This window comes from Mirounga angustirostris, unplaced genomic scaffold (assembly GCF_029215605.1).
Source record: "Mirounga angustirostris isolate CCGP_5_RB_7025 unplaced genomic scaffold, mMirAng1.0.hap1 SCAF_3, whole genome shotgun sequence".
Lineage (NCBI taxonomy): Eukaryota > Metazoa > Chordata > Mammalia > Carnivora > Phocidae > Mirounga > Mirounga angustirostris.
Genome location: NW_026991711.1, coordinates 60,589,182 through 60,613,392, shown reverse-complemented (window position 1 = coordinate 60,613,392; position 24,211 = coordinate 60,589,182). Strand labels below are relative to the sequence as shown.

The window sequence follows — 24,211 nt, the reverse complement described above, 5'->3', positions numbered from 1 at the left end:
TAGAAGATTCACACTAGCACTGACTGGTAGGAGCTTCTAAAATTCTAATTAATCAAGGACATTAAAAATGAGAGACAGATACCACTTCACACCCAATAGGAGAGCTATCATAAGGGGAAAAAAAGCAGAAAATAACAACTATTGGCATGGATGTAGAGATATTGGAATCCTTATTTATTGCTGATGGGAAGGTAAATGGTGCAGCTGCTGTGGAAAACAGTATGGTGTCTTTCAAAAAAAAAATCAAACATAGAATTACTATATAATCCAGCAATTCCACTTTTAGGTATATACCCCCCAAAATGGAAAGTAGAGACTTGAATAGATGTTCATACACCCATGTTCATAGCGGCAAGTTTTCTCTGCAGCCAAAATATGGAAGGAATCCAAGTATCCATCAATGGATGAATGGATGAACAAAATGTATATGCATGCAATGGACTATTATTCAGCATTACAAGGGAATGGAATTCTGACACATGCTACAGTGTGGATAAACCTAGAAGACATCATGCTAAGTGAAATAAGCCAGTCACTAAAGGACAAATATTGTATGATTCTGTGCCTCATACTTATATGTACTACCTGGAATAGGCAAATTCATAGAGACAGAAAGTAGAAGAGTGGTTACCAAGGGCTGGGAGGAGGGAGTAATGCGGAATTAGTGTCTCCTACATACAGCATTTGAGTTTGGGATGAGGGACAGTGGTGACAGTGGCACAGTGGTGAGAATGTAGTTAATGCCACTGAATTATACACTTAAAAATGGTCACAAGAGTATATTTATGGTATGGATATTTTATCACAGGAAAAAAACTCAAAAAATGAGAGGCAGAAATAGAATATATTTATCAGTTTTGGAGTTATTGCAGTACGGAGAAAATCTGCAAGGTGTATATAGAACCCAGAATGAGTTTCAAGATATCTAATGATTTAGGAGTTCTCCATTTTTGGAGAGCGAATTTCTTCAATGCTGATCTCCAGCTAAAGCTCATACTCACTGGACAAAGACCTGCGAAGTTTTCAGTGAGGATCTCAATGGCTTCTAGGGCTAGACAGGCTATTCCTCGTTCCCTACACTGGTCTCCGAAAGTCTAAGTCTCCAGTTCTTATTTTCCACCGGAAGCCAGGAGAGAATTTCAGGAACGAAGCTAATGACTGTGACTACATGCCAACACATAATCAAGTTTGCCTAGGAGAGGGTCAAGGAGTGCGGAAGTGGCTCTCACAGCCCCGAGCAAGCCACAGAAGGGAGTTCAGTCCTGGGAGCTCTGACTGCGGCAGCGCTCAGCAGTTGTGGCCGTCAGGTAAGGGAGTCATGTTCAGGCCACCACTTGGAGCCAAAACTGGAACCTCCCAGGGAAAGCACAGATTGGGTGTATAGGTTTAGTATGTCCTTTGTACCTAAGCTGTATCTGAAAAATCTTACTGTTTGATTAACAGACTTTCCTATAATCTGCTATATATTAGTTTGGCTGTCCTAACACCAAACAATATTAAAGTATAAGTTTAGGCAGTTCAAGGCCAATATGGTAACTTTACAATGATCAAGACCCAGGCTTTTATTCTTTTTTTTTTTTTTTTAAGATTTTATTTATTTATTTGAGAGAGAGAGAGAGAGCAAGAGCATAAGCTGGGGGTGGAGGGTGGTAGGCAGAGAGAGATGGAGAAAGCAGATTCCCTGCTAAGCAGGGAGCCTGACATGGGGTTTGATCCCAGGACTCTGGGATCATGACCTAAGCTGAAGGCTGATTCTTTTTTTTTTTTTTTTTTAAAGATTTTATTTATTTATTTGAGACAGAGAGAATGAGAGACAGAGAGCATGAGAGGGAGGCGGGTCAGAGGGAGAAGTAGACTCCCTGCCGAGCAGGGAGCCCGATGCGGGACTCGATCCAGGGACTCCAGGATCATGACCTGAGCCGAAGGCAGTCGCTTAACCAACTGAGCCACCCAGGCGCCCTGAAGGCTGATTCTTAACCAACTGAGCCACCCAAGAACCCCAGAGACTTTTACTCTTATTGCTCTGCTATCCTAGGGTGTGGTCCTTGTCATCACAATCCAAGATGTCTAATTATATTCAGCAGCAACATGAAAAAAAAGGGGGGGAGAAAAACATGTTCTTTCCCTTTAAAGCTACAACCCTCCGGTTGCATACATTGCTCTGCCCCCACCCTAAGACCTGGAACACTCAGATGCAAGGGAATCTACATGATGGAATTAATTCTGAGTGTCTGTATAAAGACCTGCTAAAGTTCTGGGGTTTACTTGCCGAAGGAAAATAGTTGGAACTCCCTGAGCTGAAAATTTCTCCTACTTGAAATATTGGTGATTGCTTACACTCTCCAAGGTGGGTGGGTGCCCTAAATCTTGAGTATTCAGCCTCACCGATCAGGTCTTTGCCTTCGGTTGTTGATCTTTTGGTTGTAGGTCTGCCTTACACACTTACCACCTTGTGTGCTCAATCTTAGAACTACAGATCAGTTATGCTATGAGATTATCAATTACCACCTAACCCTGAAGATCTGTCTTCATTCCTGAGCCTGCCAGGACATAAGATAGCTCATTTCCACATAAGCTTCCTGGAGATTAGTGGAATTAAATGCAATTTTCACTCTATGCTATGTATTTCACAATGAGCATATACATTTCCTATACAGCAATTCAGTAAGAAAATTACTATCCTTATTTTACCATGATGTAATAGAGGCTCAGAGATGTTAAGTAACTTCCACTAGGTAACTCAGTGGCAGAAGTGGGATAGCATGCTTCTTTGTAAGGAAATTATTACAAATACAAATTGCTGCAATAAGAAGGGTTTTTGAAAAACTCAAGGAATCTATAGTAAAAAATTAAATACTCCTGGCTAGAGTGGTTACAAATTAGGGAGGAGATGGAATATATAGGACAAGTCCTGATAGGTCTTCGTATGGCTAGTGTATTGAGATTTTCCAAAGAACAGAACCAATAGGATGTGTGTGTGGAGGGAGGGAGGAAGGAAGAGGAAGAGTGAGAGACATCTAGACTGGTACTTATCAAATACCTGGGTACTGTGCTAGCCAAGCTGACATATAAAATTAACCACAGTGGCTAAGAAGAAGAGAGGCAGATTTGGGTAAGCTTTGAGTGCTAGATGAATTGGTTCGGCTTTATTAAATTATCAAATTATGAAACATGTATAAGAGTATCTGAGGCACAGCAGGCACTCAAATTATAACTTCCTTTATCTGTAAGAAGATTTTGAAAGTTGTCAAGTAACATGTTGAGTAGCATGATCAAAGCAATACTTATGGAAAACATTTTTGGTAGTAATGATATGAAGTATTAAAAAGGAATCAGACAAGGAGAAGGGATATGAGTTAGAAATCTATTGCCATGGATCAGGCACGAGGGAATAGATTAATCACTTACTATGGGTCAGGCACAAATAAATGCTCTATTTATTTTTTTTCTGCCAAATTTTTATTTAAATTCTAGTCAGTTAACATGTAGTGTAGTATTGGTTTCAGGAGTAGAAGTCAGTGATTTATCACTTACATACATCACCCAGGGCTCATCATAACAAGTGCCTTCCTTAATGCCCATCCCCCACTTAGCCCATCCCCTGCCCACCTCCCTCCATCACCTCTCAGTTTGTTATAGTTAAGAGTCTCTTATGGTTTGCTTCCTTCTCTTTCTTCCCCCCCGCCATGTGTTCATCTCTTTTGTTTCCCAAGTTCCACAGAGATAATATGGTACAATTACTTGCTTTAGACACATTATCTTATTTAATACTCATAACCACCCTGTAAAATAGGTATGACTTGACCAATGAAGAACTGAGACATTCTCCCCCACCCCACCCCAAATGAACTTGCCCAAATCTTATAACTGGGGAATGGTGGAGATGGAATTCAAACCCAAGTCTTCTGATTCCAACCTCTGCTGTCATTAATGAGGGTGGTAGCAGCAGAAATAAAAAGGAGGGGGACAGAGTCCAATAACATTGTGGAATTGAAAGGATTTAGCAACTAGTCAGACGACGAAGATTATTGCAGAATTCTGAGTCTAGACAGATTTTTAGCAGGAGAAAACTGGACTTTTAGGAAAAATAGGGTAGTCCTTATTAGAAGCTGGTTTTAAAGAGTTGGAGATTTTTGGATTCATTCAAGAAATATTCATTTAATGATGTTTGTGTGCTAGGCCTTGTTCTAGACACTGGGAATTTATCCGTGAACAAAACAAAGATCCTTGCCCCCACATTTCCAGGGTGGAGAGACACAAAATAAACAATAAATAAGTAAACTGCAGTTCATGCCAATGATAAGTGTTGCGGAGAACAGTAAAGTGGGGAAGGGCACTCAAGGACTCAGAAAAGTCCTCACTGAGAACTCGTTTAGGTGAAGACCTCCAGGACAGGAGGTTGTGTCATGCAGGTGTCTGGGGCTGTGCATTCCAGCCAGAGGGAACGACGAGGAGAGTGAACAAGGAAACGAAGAGGAAGAGACAAGGTCAAGGTCTCATCGGGTAGGACCTTACAGAGCATAAGAAATTTATGCCTTTATTCTGCAGGAAATGGGATGCCCCTGGAGGATTCTGTGCAGAGTTGAGTTAGGAGGTGGCTTTCGTTTTAAAAGCACCGCTGTGGCTGTTGTGTTCAGAAGGGTGAGGTGGGTCAAGGGTGCAGGTGGACACCAGGGAGGGGGCTACAATAATCCGGGAAGAGTTGATGGTGTTGTGGGCCAGGTCGGAGGCAAAGAGAAGGAATCAGACTCTGGATATATTCTGAAAATAGACCAGATTTGTTGATTGGATGTGAGGTGTAAGAAGGAAACGTGTACGTGTTAGGGTAGAATTTTTGTACTTAAGTGGTATTTCTAAGAGTTCTTGGAACTATGATGACTGGAGCGTAAGCAAGGGGCCAATGCTGGAGACAAAGTTTTGAGAAACAATCACCACAAAGCCAGTAGGATGACTTTAAGAAAGTGTCCAGAAAGTGTGTGTGCCTGATGCAAGTGTATAGCTAAAGAACGTAATAGAAGATATTGAATCTTGAGTGATGCAAAGGTTTGGTGGGTGAGAGGGGCCAAGAGAGACAGATGGGGGAGTAGGATGGCTGTCATCATATCCAATTCACTAGATTTTGTCCTTTGTGACTCAGTCTTTGAAAGAGAATGAATCAACATAGTACTATCACTGCTATTTTTGGATGTCTACTAATGGTGATATTACTAAAATCTATTTGTGATGAAAGTATTTGATCATTTGAATCATCACATAAAACATCTGACAGTTGACAGAACTTTAAAAAATTGGAAGGGCGACCGGTATTCTTTTTTCTTTTTCGTTCCTTTTGTTTCAGGCTGCTTAATTTGTACTTAACGAAAAATGCGTCCCACCTGTGATGAACTATTCTATTCTTCCCACAGGCACTAACCTCATTCTTGTTTGGATTGAGTTGTTGTTTTTTAAATATATAAAACACTAAGATTAATTCAGTATTCACTTTTGGGCTTTTAAATTCTTAATAGAAGTAAAACTGTTCTCATTGGCTTTTCCTTTATGGGTTTCAAAAGACTGAATTATAGTTAAAAATGAGTGTTACACAAACAAGGCCTTCTATGTGCAAACAACGAAGCCACGATTTCACTGCAGAGCGGGGAGCCTCCTCTCTTACAGAAAGAAGCATTTAACTATTCAGAATGTTCCCAGTCGGCACTGATAGGCTCAAGGCTTACAGACCCCATGGAAGTGCACAGTGTTCCACAAATGTTCTCCAACTTGATTGTCATCTGGACTTGGTTTTTCATCATGGTCTTAGGTTAGTAATAATCTCTCCTCGGTTGCATCTCATCAGCTGTATTCACCACTGTGCAACCTCACCATTATAATTTGCTGAGATCTCCTGTGCATCCCTTCACCCTATAAAGTGTCCACCTTACACTTTCCTTTTTTGCAGCCCACACAAATTTTCTTTAACCTGGGAATGCTTCCTGCTCCCACTCAACCTTCTCCTCCTGCTTCAGCTGAATACATTTAATGATGGAGAGCATGCTTACATGATGGTTGTCATCATCAAGAAATACCTTTGGACACATAATGGATTCCACACTGAAGATTTTTAAATTTAGAAGCCTTGGGTTTTAAAAAATATATTTCTACATCCTCTCATCCACTCCAATTAACGTAAAATGAAGGACTTGAGTGACTTTGTAATAGCAGTAGCCAACACTGAGAGCTTACCATATGCCAAGCACTTTATATATTTTAACTTGTTTAATCCTTACAACAAAATTCTGTGAGGAAGTTATACTAGTATGCCCATTTTACAGGTGGGGCAACTGAGTCTTAGACCACTTAATTCACATGGCCTTGGTCATACAGCCAGAAATTGGATTTGAGCTCTAGCTGTGCGGTTCCACAGTCCACTCTGCCTCCGTACTTCTTCACAACAAACACTTCATTTACTTGTAATGGCTCGGTCCCTTGTGTTTCTCAAGGGTGACAGCACCACTGGCATTTCATGGTTGTTCAGGGAGTCCCCTACTTAGCGGGATGTTTCGTATTCTTAGCTCCTGGCACTGAATGTCGGTAGCTCTCTGCTGGGCATCTGCCTTCTGTCATTGAGAAACCAAAAGTGCGCTCATACATTTCCAAATGCTTCCCAGTTAATGATCTCCAGTTGAGAACTGTCAACTGAATTTAATTATCAAAATAAATAGTCACATACTCCTCTCTCTCTCTATATATATTAAATCACAACTTTTCTAAAAGTTTCATAAGTTTTTATAAGTTTGTAACTTTTTAAAACTTTTGTAACTTTAAAAATACACCAACACAACTCATAGGTAAAAGAAAAGGATCAGGCTATGAAAATTAGGTAATTTTTATATGTGTTTGCCATGCTTTCATTATTCGTGAATAAATGATTTTGAGCCTCAATGATCTTGGATACTTTGACATTCATTATTAAGTAAGATAAACTCTACCATTTACCCATTTGCCTAGCAAACTTTTTTTTTTTTTTTTATAGTGCAAAGGTAAACTTGAATTCAGCCTGGGCCAAGTCTCAAAGTCATGCATCTGAAAGTCATGATTTTTTTCCCCTTATGTTTATTTTTGGCTATCAAACTTCAGACCATTAGGCAAATGCCCGTTGCCCTTTTACCAATGCCAACACTTGCTCAAGGAGTCCATAACAAGTAAAAATATTTAGTAGAATAAAAAAGAATTCAGGGGTTTTGTATTTTCTAAGCTACGCTAGGTCCACTTTGTGAGACTTTGCACAATTGGAGCTAAGTCTCCAAGGTCATCACACGACTCAACCACATTTCAAGGCTGCAGTGTGGACTTTTAACTCCATTTTAAAATGATTGCTTTCCCAAGGATGTTGTAACAATGCTCTGAGCTATGTATGAGGAGGAATACATTTACTTAAGGAGGAAAAGGGGTCAATGATAAGATGTGTCCTAAAATAGGTACATCTAGGAGCTCCCCCACCCTTTCTTGGTTCACTTATTAAAATAGCCCACTAGTTTTAAACAAATTATTTTATAATCTCGTACTCTCAACAACCAGGTAACTGTGTCCAGTTTTGTTCTTCCCCTCTTTGTCTATTACATACCAGTTTTGCAACATGCTGCCAGAGCTTCAACAACATAGTAAATGAGATACTTTGATGTCCCGGAGGACTTAAAATTTAGGCCTTTTATTATTAGAACTTTTTAATGATGATGTAGAGATTTAAAATAAGAATTTCTCTTTGACAACTATGAAATGACAGCCAAACCTATATACTCTGGTATAGCAATGTGTTTGAAATACACATTAAAATTCAGACAAAATGAAAACAACCCACAAAAAAATGTTTTAGGAGTTTCTTGAAATCCAGTTTACTGAAATTGCCTTGAAATATTTTTATACCTGAGAAAAGAAGGCAGGACATATTTTAAAATGCAGCTTATCCATAATATGAGTATACATTTTTTATTTCATTAAAAAAATCTACCATGCCAGACATTTTTATTTAACCTTTGTCCTTTCCTTGAGTGAGGGTTAGGGATGGTTAAGAGGAATAAGGTGTGCTAGGACTTTCCAGGCCCTTTTTGTGAAGGAATATGGCAATCTTCTGTAACTGGAATTCCTGGTGGCTTGCTGCCGTGGGAGTTTGCTTAGCCTGATCTGCAGAAAGGAGCAAACTATCAGATCTGAGCAGCTAATAGATTTGAGAATTCTTTATGAAAGTGAAAATGGTACTCCTTAAAGCATAAAAGGATCTTGTTGGATGCATTAGTGAGAGAAAAGAAGTGCACTTGAACTTCATTTTTAATCTGTAAAGATCCAATGGATTAAAGAGAGACCTGCATTTGATTTTGGTTCTTTTCAAAAGATATCGAAAATATCTTTTCAATATTGATGCCGTTATACCTAAACAAATCCTCCTTCACAGCTGAGCCTGACTTCCAGCAGTGAGAATATTGCTAATGAAATGATGATGCTGTAGCAAGTGCTATAGGTAAGAGTAGGATATGTGCTAACTTGGACTGGGGGTGAGGGTTCTGGCATGGAGCTGGGAGAGGGGGAATAAGGCTAGATGAAATAAAGAAAGAGAAAGACTTGTATACTACAGGCTTAACTACAGATGATGGGATAGATCCAAGCAAAGGGAAAAATATGCAAGGAAAAGTTCAAAAGAAAGAAGCAGGTACATGCTCCCTGGTAGAACTATGGTAGTTAAAAACTGCAATTTGCAGATATATGTACATGAACATGTATATATATAAACTTAACTGGATAACTGAGTCAAGTATTTCGGTAATAATATAGAAAAAAACCACAAACCTTGTAACCAAGCAGTTTGGGCTTAAACTTCATAAATTGGCTAAATTTGTTTAATTATTCATTTCTTTATACTACATTTTTGTATTGTCTTGGGTTGTATTTTGAAGAGGAACCCTGAACTGAAATTACATTTCACAGATTTGAAAATTAAAACCACAGTACATCTATTGACATCAAAAGTCACAGAATTGCTACATGAACAACAAAGAGGCTAAATCATATTCACGGGACAATTAGGTGCTTAGGGCACGGAGTAGAGGAATCAAACGCTGTGGAGTCTGACTCACCTTTGAACTGCAGCTCTTGAGTCCCTGTTTGGGACACTTAGAGTCTCTCTCTGATGCCTCCTTTCCACATGATTCCCCTTCCTGGAGTATTAACTACTCAAAGTTGTCATAAAGATTGTGAAATAGAAGTGTTTGTAAAGCCCTAAGCATAATGATCCCTAGATAGACTTTTAAAAAGGATAGATTGCCTTCCTTTTATTATACACCCCCCCCACACACACCCTTCTCATATTTAGTTCATTTTTAAGAAAAGTATTTAGGTAGAGGTTTATGTGAACTATTTTTTTTTTTTTGCCTACTCATTTCAAAACAATTTACATAGTAATAGTAATAGCGTAGTATAACACAATAATGGATTGTGCTTGAGGTTTTTGTTTTATTATGGGATTGACTGGGTGCCTACACGATATATCATATGTGTGAGGCATATGTTAGTTGTAGGTATTTTTATATCTATGAAATTCTGCTAATATTTTTTATTTTTTATGCTAAAATGGTTAATTTTCTTATAAAATACATTCTTGTCTTTTTTTTTCTTATTGTTGCTTCACAAAATCAAGTACCTCACATAAAACTTCTGGTATTACCATTCTAAAGGCAATGTTTATTGCAAGCTAGAAATTTTGCAACTGAAATCAGAGACCCAGTGATCCCCACAGATACATCTTTTGAAGGTCAAGGTCTTTACTTAACAATATATGAATAATATGAATGAGTATTTGTGGTCAAGTTTTAATGGTTTGACAGAGATTTTCTCCACCTGTCACTAATTTGAGCATGTTTCAGTTATGATAAAAACTACTTTTAATGATAATTAAACATAATAATATTTTCTAACTCATAAAACACAAAGATAAATAGTGTCATTTATATTTAAATTTTTTGAGACTATGGTGAACATTAAAAACTACTGACCATTGTCCAAGATGATGATCTGGTTAATCAAATGAGTTTTTAAAATTTACCAATATTTTATTTATTTACTATACCAATATTTTAGTGTCAAACAGAAGTTTAGTAAAAAACTTGTTTTTCTACTAAAAATTACTTTATTACCACACTAGATTCTTCGCAAGTCTAAAACACTTCGTAATTACTATGGAGGAAATTTGGAGATGTCACCACTAGTTTCATTTTTTTCTAACAAAATAAGAGCTACCAGTTTTTCAACATCTACTAGATGCCAGGCACATGCTAAGTACCACACATAACTTCTTCTTAATCTTGGCAACAGTCCTGCAGTGATAGGAACTGCTGGTTGCTCTCCCAACACAGAGTGCAGCCTCTATGCAGATAAGAAGGACTAAGTAACACAGTTGGCCAATCAGATCTAAGAGGAATTATTAGGAGTGGTGCCAGAAAATCTCTTTTTAAAGCAAGTCCAGCTCAGCGGACATGCTTTCTTTTCTTCTTCCCCTTACTTCTGCCAGTGCAAACCTACAATGCTTGAGGTGAAATAGCTAATTACCAGTTGACAAGCACACATTAAGATGGGCTGAATAAGAAAATGGAGAAAGCCTCATGTTCTTAATGACATTACAAAACTTAGAGTGGACAAATGGGGCCTGCCTGGACTGCCTACCAGTGGTATATGTGATAAAAATGACCTTTGTTTTTCAGATTTCTTATTTATGGATGAATGCAACCATTCAACGGATTCATTTGCAAAGAAAATGTTGACTTTTCAGTGTCTGAGATGAGGTAGCCAGCTGGTGGAAAATAGGATAATAATTGGATGCATAGGTATCAGAATCATTAACGATCTGCTTTAAAAGTGCTTTGAGAACTTCAGATTAAAAGTGCTGTATATCATGGGGAAGATACAAAGTAAGGGGCTATTTAAACATGTCCCTTAATTTTATTTTAATAATTTTTTTTACCTTGGGCAAGTGTCTTTAACCCTAGTCCTTAGTTTACTTATCTTTAATACAAGAGAATTGCACTAGATTATTTCTAAGATTCCTTATGGACAGAACTATTAAAATGCTGTATGTGTTCGACTATAATAAAACAGCAGCAACAATCTGGCCTCCAAATGCATAATTCCCAGTAATCTCCTGAATAGTAGTAAGCCATAAGCGTTCACAATGCAAAATTGAATACGTAGGAGTCACACCATCCCTAAGAGTTAGAGGACTAGCCTCATCAGACAGGTAGTATTATACTCTGTACTGAGGTTTCACGTAAAAGTGCTGAATGGAGTCAACGAAAGAACATGGACTCCGGTCTTGAATTTTGCTTTACTGGACAGATTGTGCTTTTTTTTTTTTTTTTTTTTAGAAAGAATGAACAAAAGTGCTATACGAGTACAACAGAGAGTATAGTAAAAGCGTCCTCATCCAACACTGGTAGTGTTGGTGAATTGCAAAAGTCACTTAAAGCACAGAAAAGAGAAGATGATGCTAAATACCTTAAACTTTTTATTTTAACTTGAACTACATTTCCTTTGTTGATCTTTTGAAGTGCAAAATACTTGTAAATTTTTACTTTTTCTGGGCTTTTGCAAGTTTTCTTGCTTACATCTAATTTGACAGCAAATTCGGCAGTGACTTCTTTACATTCTATTGGTTTACATAATAATTAACATGATTACAATGACAAGTTCAACTGGTGTAGAGGGGCTTGAGGGAAGAAGGCAACTACACAAGCATGGAACTTGCAGGGAGAGCAGAAGTTCACAATTATATTACAGGGAATTCTACTACTTTTGAGCGTATACCATGCTGTGGGCATGTTTTAAAGAGGGAAAATGAGCATCATTTAATCTGCAAATTAAGTGGATGTCATGAGAGCTCCTATGTGCCCATCATCAATGATAGATATTGCATAATAAGATGTTAAGATATTTTATTCATTGTTTTAGAATATGGGTCTTCGGAGACCAGTGAACTGAATATTAAAATGACATTCTCACTAATATCCTAGAAGCTCTCACCCCTTTATCCTTTCCATCTTGTTCTTCTTTTTTTTTTTTTTAAAGATTTTATTTATTTGAAAGAGATAGGGAGCACGAGTGGTAGGAGGGGCAGAGGGAGAGGGAGAAGCAGATTCCCCGCTGAACAGGGAGCCCAACTCGGGGCTCCATCCCAGGACTCTGGGATCATGACCTGAGCCGAAGGCAGATACTTAACCGACTGAGCCACCCAGGCGCCCCTCCATCTTGTTCTTATGAGCAAATTCCTCCCTCATAAGAGATTTGGTTGATTGTCTCCTTGTCGTTTTCCCGTGCCTGAGTCTCCATCCTGGTTTCCTGCCGGTATCCCAGTTCCTCTGATCTTCACAGGGATTGGAGCTCTGTCCCTAAGCACCAATTCCCACGGATGCGTCAACGATAACTCCTGTCAGACTTGCCCAGAATTATGCCTCTGAATTCAGATCCAGGTTCTAGTTTTCTTCTGCTTTGTGATTTTGAACTTTGTTCATTAATATTTCTTGGTCCCCCAATTCCTTCTCTGAAAAAGTAAGAACACTTAGCTGGCAGGTTTGTTTGGAGATTAAATAATAATGGGAAGCTCTAGCAGAGTGCCTGGTACAAGTAGGCAATGAAATGTTTGTTTTCTTCCCATTTCCTTGATGCCAAGAACATTTGGTCTTTGCCTATTCGCATCACCTTCCTGACTCCGAGCTCTGACCACTTACAGGAATGCTTGCTGAATCTGTAAGAGGTCAATCACCTGCCAGCCAGGATCTTTGCCTGTTAAGAGTCCAGATGACCTGCTTGCTTGTCCATACTGTTCCCTATTAGCACTAAAGGGATTTCCCTGGAGCATTCAGCTTAGCTCTGGGTCTCCCTGGTCAGCTTTGGTGGCCATCCGTTTCCCATAACTTTGAGCATCCATCCTCTTCACCTCTGAATTTCTCTATAATGGATTCTGTCCTTCGACATATACACATTAAACATTTAGTACTATGTACTGGCGTGTTAGTCAGGGTTCTCCAGAGAAACAGGACCAACAGAAACAGGAGAGAGAGAGAGAGACAGAGAGAGAGAGAGAGAGAGAGAGAGAGAGAGAGAGAGAGAGATGGAGAGACAGAGAAAGAGAAGGAGAGAGAGAGAAAATAAAAAATTGGCTCACATAATTATGGAGGCTGAGAAGTCCTGAGATCTGCAGCCAAAAAAACTGGAGACCCAGGAGAGCTGCTGGTGTAGTTCTAGTCCACAAGATGGCAAGCTCAAGACCCAAGAAGAGCCAAAGTTTCAGTGTTGATCTGACTGAAGGCAGGAAAGGACCAAAGTCCCAGCTGGATGGTTAGGCAGAGGGCGCTCCCTCTAACTTGTGGGAGGGTAAGTCTCTGTTCTAGTCACGTCTTCCACTGGATGAGGCCCACCTATACTTTAGGGAGGGCCATCTGCTTTACTTGGTCTCCCCATTTGCATGTTAATTTCATCCAAAAACACCCTCACAGACATATTGAGAATAACCTTTGACCAAATATCTGGGCACCCCATGACCCAGTCAAGTTGACACATAAAATTAACCATCGCACTGGGCACTGTGCTAGGCATTGTTCATATTCTTGTCATTATTTCTGGTCTCAGAGAAGTCAGTGCCCCTTCTTGCACATCCCAATGTCCCAGCTATGCTCCTGACCCTGTCTGTCCTGATCCTGAGAGCCACCATATGTCTCTCACACCTTCAGTTTTCCTCTGCTCTTTACCTAAAAACATATTGGGTTTTTCCTTTACCTTAAAATAAAGGTTCTCTTTGGTCCTTTGAGCTACCATCCCATCCTCCTTTTCAGTGCAAAAAGAGAAGTTTATATTTTCTGCCTTCAATTGACTAAAATCCCTGGTGATCTAATTTACCTTATTTCTTCTGTCATATTCCATATTCCTTTAACAAGAACCTTATAAAAGTCAGTAATGGCTTTCTCAAATCTAATGGTTTTTATTCAGTCTCCACTTTATTTGATGTTTCAGTAGCTTTTGAAGAAGCGTATTCTCCTTTCTGAAATTCTCCTTTCTCTTTACTTTGGCCAAGTCGAGTTTCCTGCTAAGTGTTTGTTTCTCTTTCTTGACCTGTCCTCTTAGGTAAATGATCCTCATAGCACTTTTTTTTTTTTTTTAAGATTTTATTTATTTATTTGAGAGAGAGAATGTGAGAGAGAGAAAGCATGAGAGGGGGTAGGGTCAGAGGGAGAAACAGACTCCCTGCTCAGCGGGGAGCTGGACGCAGGACTCCATCTTGGGACTCATTCGACTGAGCCACCCAGGTGCCCCCTCATTGCATTTTGAACTTCTTTTTTTGGGCATTTATCAAATTCCACTCCCTGTTTTAATTATTTCTATAGCACAGGTTTAAAAGGGAAACATCTAGTCTTCCCACTTACTTCTCTTCCCTGCTTTATTTTTCTCCAGAGCATTTATCACTATCTGATATAACCTATAGTTTACATATTTATCATCTCTCTCTCCTTCCCCACCATGAGGGCAGGGGTTTGGGACTATTTGTTCACTAATGTATCTCCCAACATCCAGAGCAGTAGGTGGTGTTCAAATAATAGTTGTTGAATTATTACAAAGATTCAGAGACAGGACTGTTCAATGCATCATTATTGATAAAAGTAAAACATCTGGAAATAAAATATCTACTAATAAGAGGAAAATAAGTCAAGACAACAAGTCCATCCATGGCATGGAATATTGTACATTTGTTAAAAGCCATATTTAAAATTTATTTAATGAAAAATGCTCACATTATATTAAATAGAAAAAAAGGACAGAAAAGCATATATAAAAAGACCCCGATTTTATTTAAAATATAAAGGAGGAGATATATACTAAAATGTTATTGGTGGCTATGTCTGGGTAGTTTGATTAAAGTGATTTTTATTTTTCTGTTATTTTTGTATTTTGTACATTTTGACACATTCTTTTAAATAAAATTTGAAGATAGAAAACAGTAAAGCTTTGAAGAAAAAAATGCTTCCTCAGTCAGTTGCTATATTCTATTCTTCTCTAGTCTGAACTTCTCACTTCAATTAGAGATACAATTTGCACTTATCTTTTGGCACTGATTATATTTTGCCTACTATTATATATCTTTATGTCCTCTACTAGGCCCTACACTTTCTAAAGTCAGAAAGCATGTCTTATTTATAATTTTCAATGCCTACAACACCTTTCTACATTCAGTAACTGAACAAAGAAAATAACTGAAAATGTTTTAATAGCCAGGAATAATATGTAGTGTTAGTTGCTTAGGGAAACCATCAAATTATGTAATTTTTAAAAAACTGTCTGCCTTCAAAACACTCAGGTTTAAAGTTATGTTAGAATGAGGACTATATATAGTACAAGCATTTTTAGGGTTTGGCCTCTCTGTTGCTTTTATTTACATATTTTTTTAAAGTTGTTGGTACATTACATGAAAACTTTTGATTCTGGAGTATATTTGGGCATGATCGTAGATTTCAGGGACCAACACATTAAGTTAGTTAGGCTAGGTTGGTATAACAAAGACAGAATGATATGAATGGATCCAAACACATGGCTCAAACACAAGTTTATTTCTTGCTCTTAAGGGTGGGCATTCTTGGTTCACAGGCAGGTTTTCTCCACATATTTAGAGTCACAGTGCCTTCCATTTTATGGCTTCCTAGGTTACACATGTCCACTGGATGCTAATCGTATTTACTAATCTCTGCCTCTGGTACTTAGGTTGTAAGTTCAGTGAAGTCACAGAATTGCCAGATTCAGCAAATAAAAATACAGGATACCAGTTAAATTTGAACTTCAGATAGACAACACATAATGTTTTAGTATATGTTCCCTGTAATATTTGTAATTACATATTCCATGTAATTTGTAATAATATTTATAATATTGTTAAACAATTATGCATTATCTGAGATTCTGAATTAATCGTGAGTCCCGTATATTATCTGGCAACTCTATGGGGGTAGGGATTAGGTCTATCTCATTGAACACTGAATCCCCAGAATCTAAAACAGTACCTATTGACTTTAAGATAAGTCTCTCCATAATTTTTCGTGAATATTGAACCTATATTGGCAAAGAATACTTATTAGAACGCTGCTATTAATAAGGATATATATTAAGTATCAGCAAATTATTATAATTATGAATAACAATACTAAGCATCACCAAAGAATCTTACGAACAGATAAGACTTTAGTATGTGTCAGCATTTCAAACCACAAATGTTTTCCTAAACTTCAGTAATTGGGAAAATCTGTCTTCCCCTAGAATCTGTCTTCGGTTCTGTCTCTCATTCCTTTCAGGTCTCTACTCCAATGTTATTTTCTCAATGAGGTCTTTCCTGCTCTCCATATCTAAAACTGCAACCCTCCTCCCTCTGCAACACTTTGTTCCTTTCTCTGCTTTATTCTTCTTCCTTAGCACTTGCAGTGAACATAGCATATGATTATTTACCTTGTTTATTGTCTACCTCTCCCACTAGAATGTAAACTTCATAAGGACAGGCATTTTCCTCCGCTTTATTCACTGCTAAATTCCCAGCTCCTGCACATACTAGAGATTCAAGAAATATTTGTTGGACAAATGATTGAAAAAACACTATTCATTCTAATATGGAATCTAGTTACCGGTAGTTTGAGGATATTCAGTTTCCATGACACAAGATGGATTTAATCTCACAAGGGATGCTTCTGCCTATATCTACTCAGTTCACCAAGTTCTGTCAATTCTAGCACCTCAATGTCTTTTTATGATTTAAATTCAATTAATTAACATATAGTGTATTATTAGTTTCAGAGGTAGAGTTCAGTGATTCATCAGGCTTATATAACACCCAGTGATCATTACATCACGAGCCTTCCTTAATGTCCGTCACCCAGTTACCCCATCCTCCCACCTCCCTCCCCTCCAGCAACCCTTAGTTTGTTTCCTATGGTTAAGAGTCTCTTATGGTTTGTCTCCCTGATTTCATCTTGTCTATTTTTCCCTCCCTTCCCCTATGATCCTGTTTTTTTAAATTCCACATATGGGTGAGATCATATGATAATTGTCTTTCTCTGATTATTTCGCTTAGCATAACACCCTCTAGTTCCATCCATGTCATTGCAAATGGCAAGATTTCATTTTCTTTTTTGATGGCTGAGTAATATTTCATTGTGTGTGTGTGTGTGTGTGTGTGTGTACACCACATCTTCTTTATCCATTCATCTGTTGGTGGACATCTGGGCTCTTTCCATAGTTTGACTATTATGGACATTGCTGCTATAAACATTGGGGTGCACGTACCCCTTCAGATCACAACGTTTGTATCTTTGGGATAAATACCTAGTAGTAGCACCTCAGTGTCTTTTGGACCCTCTCCTTACTTTCCTGGTGCCGCTTCCATAGCACTTCCTATTTCTTCCCTCAGTTAATGCAGAAATTGCCTAATTGGCCTCCTTCCCCACTGTCTTCCCATCATAATCATTCTTTCCAATTGTTACTGAAATTATCTAAAATGAGAATCTGATTATATCACTCCCTTACCCCAAAACTGTTTCCCTATCACCCAAAGATAAAATTCAAAATTTCTTAGTTGGACATGTGAAACCCTGTGTGATGTGGCCCAACCTCAGTCCCACCACTCTTCCACACACACGTCCCAGCCCCATATGAGTTCTCTCTGCTCCAATATCACCTACTTTGTGAGATTAGCTGCTCTATCTTCAGTGTCCACAGAGCTCTTTGTATATTCTCATGACACTTATTTTAAGAGCTACCAGCACTAAAGGGTATCTTCCCGATTCTAACATGTACATTTCTTTCTACTTTAACATCTCTAAAATTGGAATTCCACTTGCAATAATGGCATCTTACAATGCTGTCACCAGAAGGCAGTTGTGATGTAGCTGTACTTGTGCAAACTGCATGGTTATTCCTGGTAGCATGCCTAGGAAATTGCAAACCCTAGACATTTCAGGCAACCAACCATTTAAAGAGAGGATATAAATCCTGGTTGTGGTCTAAAAACTTTTTCCCTGACACCTTTTGGATGGATCAAGAAAGCATGAGCATCGAAACTTGTATATTAGGGTGCCTGCGTGGCTCAGTTGGTTAAATGTTTGGCTCAGGTCATGATCTCAGGGTTGTGAGACTGAGCCCTGGCTGGGCGTGGAGCCTGCTTGGGATTCTCTCACCCCCTCTCTCTTAGCCCCGTCCCCCTTAAAAAAAAAAAACCACTTGTAGATTAAAAGCCAATGGTTTGGAAGAAAATACTGAAGACAATAGTGGAGTATTCTTTTAAAACATGTTCCATTATTAAACCTCCTGGTTGGTAGAATTCAATACATTGTGGAAAAATTCTAATTGATAAAAAATCATTGTCATAGCTTAATTAGCACTTTTTTCCTTCTAGTGGTACAAAAATAATGGCATTTCTTAGAACCCGTGGTGTCTCAGAATTGATGAAATATGTATATAACCTTGCATTTTCAAACCCATCCTCTAAGACTGGTCTTATCAAGCCTGGTGTTTGTTGACTTATCATAATTATGTAGTCTCATCATGTTTATCTGTCTTCTGTCTTTCCATTAGACTACAAACTCTCTATGACCTACCATAGTGCCTGTCACGTATTAGGTATGCAATTAACATTTACCGAATTACTGCAATGTTCACGTTCTTTAGCTGGAGAAACTGTTCCACTGTGATTCTAATTCTCAATTTGTATGTGTCCATTTTCAAGACTGATCCTGAATCATCTGAGACTTCAACTATTACTGTGAAATAATGCTTGTTGGAGAGAGGTCTAATATCCTTTTAATAGTACTCCCTTGGTAGCATTTTTTTCCTGAGGACTGGTATCATATAATAGGATGACCAAAATTCAATCTCTTTATGTATGTTATATCCAAATACATTCTGCTGCATAATTTCATATCTAAATTTTTATGCTTAGTCTTTTTTTTAATGTTCTCAACCTGTCAACATCATTGGCTACTGTGATCTCAGAGTAAAGCAGAGAGCTGAGGAAATAGTAAGACAGCCAAAAAAAACTTTTGTTAGGTTACATATGAGGAACACTGGGTTCATCTGATTACTCTGTTCAGATGGCACATCTAGATACCATAAGCCAAGTTCTTGGCACATAATTATTTTTAAACCGTGTTATCCTGCTTAATTGGTTTAAAATAATTTAAAGGGCTCTGGTTGGCTCCTACAAATGAACCTAATTCATCAGTTCTTAATTGTTAAAATAGTCCCATTTCCACAATTTAGGCTATTGTTTAAGCCAGAGTCACCACTCACTCCTTCAGAGGCTTTCATATAATTTATGCATTCCCTTTTAGATGGGAGCCATAGCATTTAGGCAGAGCTCCTTTAAAAACAGCAACAAAGAGCAAATTTTCTCCCACATACCTCTTCTGACCAATGTCCTCCCAGGGAAATCTTCCCTAATCCCCTAGACTGCAACAGCACAGGGTTTAGCACATACGACTTCAACTCATTTTCCCTCTAGCATTGCAAGAGCTCACTGTTTTTTCAGTTGAGTCTGATGAAATAGTTGGCTTGCATGTAGGGGCCATGTTTCAGAAAAATAAGCCTGCCTATAACCAGAATCTCTCTAGAATCACAGAGATTGAGTGAAGAAGAGATTCATATTTCCCATTTCATGCTTCTTTTGAGGCCTAAACTCACTGAAGGGAACAGTGGAAATCTCTGACACTATTTAGTTTTCTCTTTTTAATTTTCGTCAAAAATGGATGAATTCAAGCAATTTAGATAAGCATATGATACAAATCCAGTTACCTATACATTTATAGTTTTTTTCCGCTTTAGTTTGCAGATTTATTTTAGAAGTTCTTTTAAGAAATGTAGTATCTCGGGCACCTGGGTGGCTCAGTTGGTTAAGCGACTGCCTTCAGCTCAGGTCATGATCCTGGAGTCCCGGGATCGAGTCCCGCATCGGGCTCCCTGCTCGGCGGGGAGTCTGTTTCTCCCTCTGATCCTCCCCCCTCTCATGTGCTCTCTCTCTCAAATAAATAAATACAATCTTTAAAAAAAAAAAAAAAGAAATGTAATATCTCTAAGGGTATGTGAATTTTTAAAGTTACTACTACTAGATGTAGACATATACATTATTTTTATGCTTGAAGCATATAGTTCTTAATCACTCTTATTTATAAGATTCACCTGAAGAGCTTTTTAAAAAATGAGATAACCAAGGCCCATCCCAATTCTACTGAATCCCTTTCCTCTGGGTATGAGGATTTGGTACACTTATTATTATTTTTCAACTCTGCGGGCAATGCTGATGTGCATCTCCTAGTCCAGAACTACTGCTTTAAGCCATCATCAACCAAGAGCTTCATTGTCAACCAGAGTCACTAAGAATAAACTTGGCCTATTTCACAATTTTGTCTAGGGACCACTCGTCAATGCTTCCTGGTTTCTGATTGCCTCTTGATTTGCTGCCTTTTTATGTCCTGATTTCTTTCCTGTTCTGCCTCAGGGCCATGCCTTGGAGCACTTCTGGGCTTCTGAACTGGAAACCTGGCTTTCAATCTCAGGTGCCATAATAAGCACAGGTTCTGGTTATATGCTCCAGGTTGGCTCACTGGACTTGGCCCCCCTGATTTTTGCATCTAACCCTGTCTCTACCATGCACCTCCACTTATGACAGTCTGCCAACTCCACTGAGTCAGGGAAGAGCCATGATGTCTCTATTGGAAATTTCAAATAACTGTACCAGGGAAGGTCATTATTAATGCATGGTCCTCTACTTCAGTAGTCGAGTTTGATTCCCTTCAAACACTGCTTTGTACTTAGTAATTATATGGGAAAAAAATCCGTAGTCTGGAATAAAGGCCCTCTCCTGTCTAGATCTGACCTACCTTTCTGGATCTTACTCTATTCTTCACATTCCTAGTGCTCCAGCCTAGCTGAACTTCACTGTTCCCCAGGAAGCCATTGGCAATGCTGTGCTAATCTCCTTTCTTCACTGTATTTTCAATGTCTTAAAAGGACTTTTTCACCAGCAGCTTCCTCTTCCTTTACTCACATATCCAAATCCTACCAATCCTTTGAAGCAGTGTTTCTCAAACCTGAGTAATGCAAAGGAAATTCTTGTCATTCTAGAGAATACATGTTTGGATAGGCAGGGGTCTGTGGACCAGTTTGAAAAGCACGGATACAGAAAACTGAAGACCAGTTCCATGAAAATCTTTCAGTTGCAAATTATAACTTTGGAAGAAAAATTTTGTCTTTATAACTGGTAAAACAATTTGTATGTTGTCATTAAGATGATAACACAAATTTTCAAGTATCAAAGAACTCTGATCTAATCTCCAGATCTAAGATCTCAGTTTGAGAAACACGGCTTTAAGGAACATGACTATACTGTCCCTGGAGAATGTTCATCACTCAAGGGTAATACATTTTTCTCTTTTCTGAATTATTTAGTATCTAATCACTCTCTGCCTTGTAGTAGCTGATAATATATACGTAATATTCTTCTAGAAAAACCATAAGCTCTTTGAAGGCAGGGCACACATTTTAATCGTTTTTTAACTCCACCAGTCCTCAGCAACATTGGATATAAGACCTGTATTCCATTTTATTTTGTAGTCCAAATCTCTTAAAAATATGTCACTCTTCTATGGTACATACTCACAGAACAGTTTATTACTGAAATAGCCCCACTATAAATTAACAAGAAGTTCAGAGGTTGTCCTAAGTATTAGGAAAAGTCCAAGTTATGCAATGTAAACTCAAGATTTTTAAAAAAGTGCCATAAAACATGTCTCTTTTGTGTTAAGCTTAGTAGGAACAATTTCATTAAATCATCAGGCAGCAAATAATTAAGAATTTCAGTATAAAAAAAATAAATCAAAATGCAATGCTAGCAGGAGAGGCCCTATAGAGATCTCCACAGTCTTTATAAGGGTTCTATGTCTTGAACACAATTTGTAGTTCAGGTACTGTCTTCAGTTTTTCAACTAGTATATTTGAGTGAAGTTTTCCTCGGACATTTAGGGAGAGGATTCATTACTTCGGGCATGGTGACAGGGGTTCTTTTAACCAAGAACGTCCTCCCTCATACTGTATTTGGAACCAGTCTTAGAGACAGCATATAGTGAAAGGAAAGAGCACTGGCAGGGTTTATGGGGAACCCACTGTGTGTGTCACCTGAGCTAGCTGAAATCAGTTTTTCCATATAAAAACGAGTTAAGTGTTCTCAGTTTTCTAAGGTCACTTTTAGCTCTGAAATTGACATTCTTGGGCCCTAAGAAAAAACATGGCTTGAGAGAGGTATTTCTTTGGATAGGATCGGTTATTTTTCCCTGAGAATAAAAAGGGCAACAAACTGTTTATCGATATTTGAGTCTTCCCTCATGCCCTTTTAGGGCTAAGTTAAGAAAATAGAGGCTTAGTTCTCTTTTTGTTGGGTCCTCCACCTGGAGAACTCCTGGTCTGCTCCGGGTCCAGCCCTCCCCCTAGGTCGCTCCCCAAGGCCGAGGGAGACTGCGGGCGAAGCCGAACCCTCGTCCCCACTCCTCACCCGGAGCGGTGGGACTGGCGGAGATTAGTCCCCGGTCACAAACAACCTCTCACTTCCCCTCCCCCCAGCCCCGGGCCCGCCCGCCGTGGGGCAGGCCCTCCCAGGCCCAAGGAACCTCCTCCGGCGACCGCAGGGCCGGAGCTCTCCGCGGAAGGAAGAGCGCGGGGCCTGACCCCTTCTGATCGGGTATCTGATTACTTTACTTATACCCTCCTCACTCGCCCAACGGGTAGGGGGTTCGATAAAGCGACCTCGCGAGGGGATCTCAGGCCAGGCTCCATTTCCCTTCCCCCCGACCCCTATCACCTCCAAAAGGCAAGGAGAGGCCAGCGGCACTGACGCGCAGACTCACAGCCGCGGCCGCTCTGCGCGCGCCGCCGCGTCCCCCGCCCCCACCCCGCCGTCTTTCCGCGGTGCGTCCCCGCCCCTTCCCGGAGCCCGCCTCCGCGTCTGCTGGCCCGCCTGCTCGTCCCTGGCGCTCGCTCGCGCGCGCACCCGACTCCCCGCCTCCGCGCGTGCTCAATAACTGTTCCCGGAGCCGGCCTACAAGCTTCCCCCGCCCCTGAGCTGTTTGAATATGCTAATAAGAAGCTTGGGCTTAGCCAATAGAACAGCGGGGCGGTGCGTCACGTGGCTCGAGGACGTGTCAGGGGGCGGAGCCTCTGCAGACCCTGCCCGAGTTAAAACCGGAGTGTGAGAGAGAAAAGCGCTTCAGTAGCGAGAGGGGCTGAGAAAGTGGTGACACCGCCGGGGTGCGGAGGGAGTCCCTGAAACTTCTCCCAACAGCCCCAGGGCCAATCTCCCCTCAGCCCACTCCCCTCTTCGCCAGCTCCCAGGTCCCCACTCCCTGCACCGGGGGTGGGGTGGGGAGCCAGGCCCGTCTCCCGCTGGGACACACACAGGGGCCGGGAGTGGGGACGGGACCCCCGAGGAGGGGGGGACGGACCGACCGACCGACAGACAGACGGCCGGGCGCCCGCCCCAGCGGGCAGGCAGGCAGGAGGAGGCGGAGGCGGGGGTACGACGGGGAGGACTGGGTCTGGGGAGTTTCCTCTCAACTATCGGGGGAGAAACTCCCCGCAGCCGAAGGAAAGACCCAGACGGTGTTTTCCTCCCGGGGGCCGCGCTCCCCCGCCCCGCGTAGCGGCGGTCGCCGCCGCCGCCGCCACCGGCGCCTCCACCTCTACCATCTCTTTCTCCACCACCTCGGGCCCCGGTGTCCCCGGCCAGCACTATGCCCATCTTACTGTTCCTGATAGACACGTCTGCCTCTATGAACCAGCGCAGCCATCTGGGCACCACCTACCTGGACACGGCCAAAGGCGCGGTAGAGACCTTCATGAAGGTACCGACTGACCGAGCCCGGGCGGAGACCGGGGCCCGGCGGCCCGCGGGCGGCAGGGGTGGGGGGGGGAGGGCGGCCGGGGGCGGCGAGGCGGAGGTGTCGCGGACCTGACTGCGGGAGCTGCCGGGCTCGGGGTCCCCCTCCCCCACCGCGCGGGCGGGCGCTGCAAGCCGGGCTCGGCCCGGGCCCGGGCGGTGTGTGGGGGCCGATCTGTGTGGGGGGGGCAGTGTGGAGGGGTGGCCGCTGCGTGTGCGGTACTGTGGGGGGGGGGACGGCGGGGC

General features: G+C 40.6%; 1 protein-coding gene and 1 long non-coding RNA gene across 4 annotated transcripts in view; one reads left to right on the top strand and one right to left on the bottom strand.

The window, feature by feature from the left end:
* Nucleotides 1–24,019, bottom strand: part of LOC123839689 (uncharacterized) — a 45,120-nt gene extending 21,101 nt beyond the window's left edge. The window contains exon 1 of the long non-coding RNA XR_006789703.3: nt 23,892–24,019. This is a non-coding gene — a long non-coding RNA (uncharacterized LOC123839689). The remainder of the gene's footprint in view (nt 1–23,891) is intronic.
* The window catches only part of INTS6 (integrator complex subunit 6), a 127,099-nt gene continuing 126,171 nt past the window's right edge, over nt 23,284–24,211 (top strand). For 2 of the 3 annotated variants that reach the window (XR_006789702.3, XM_045869385.3), the window contains exon 1: nt 23,284–23,930. Coding sequence is in view for 1 of the 3 variants with exons in the window: in XM_045869385.3 (XP_045725341.1) it covers nt 23,820–23,930 (111 nt within the window). In the remaining 2 variants the exon portion in view is untranslated. Of the gene's footprint in view, nt 23,931–24,000; nt 24,125–24,211 lie in introns of those variants that run through there. The other variant, XM_064586139.1, reaches the window with a different exon arrangement.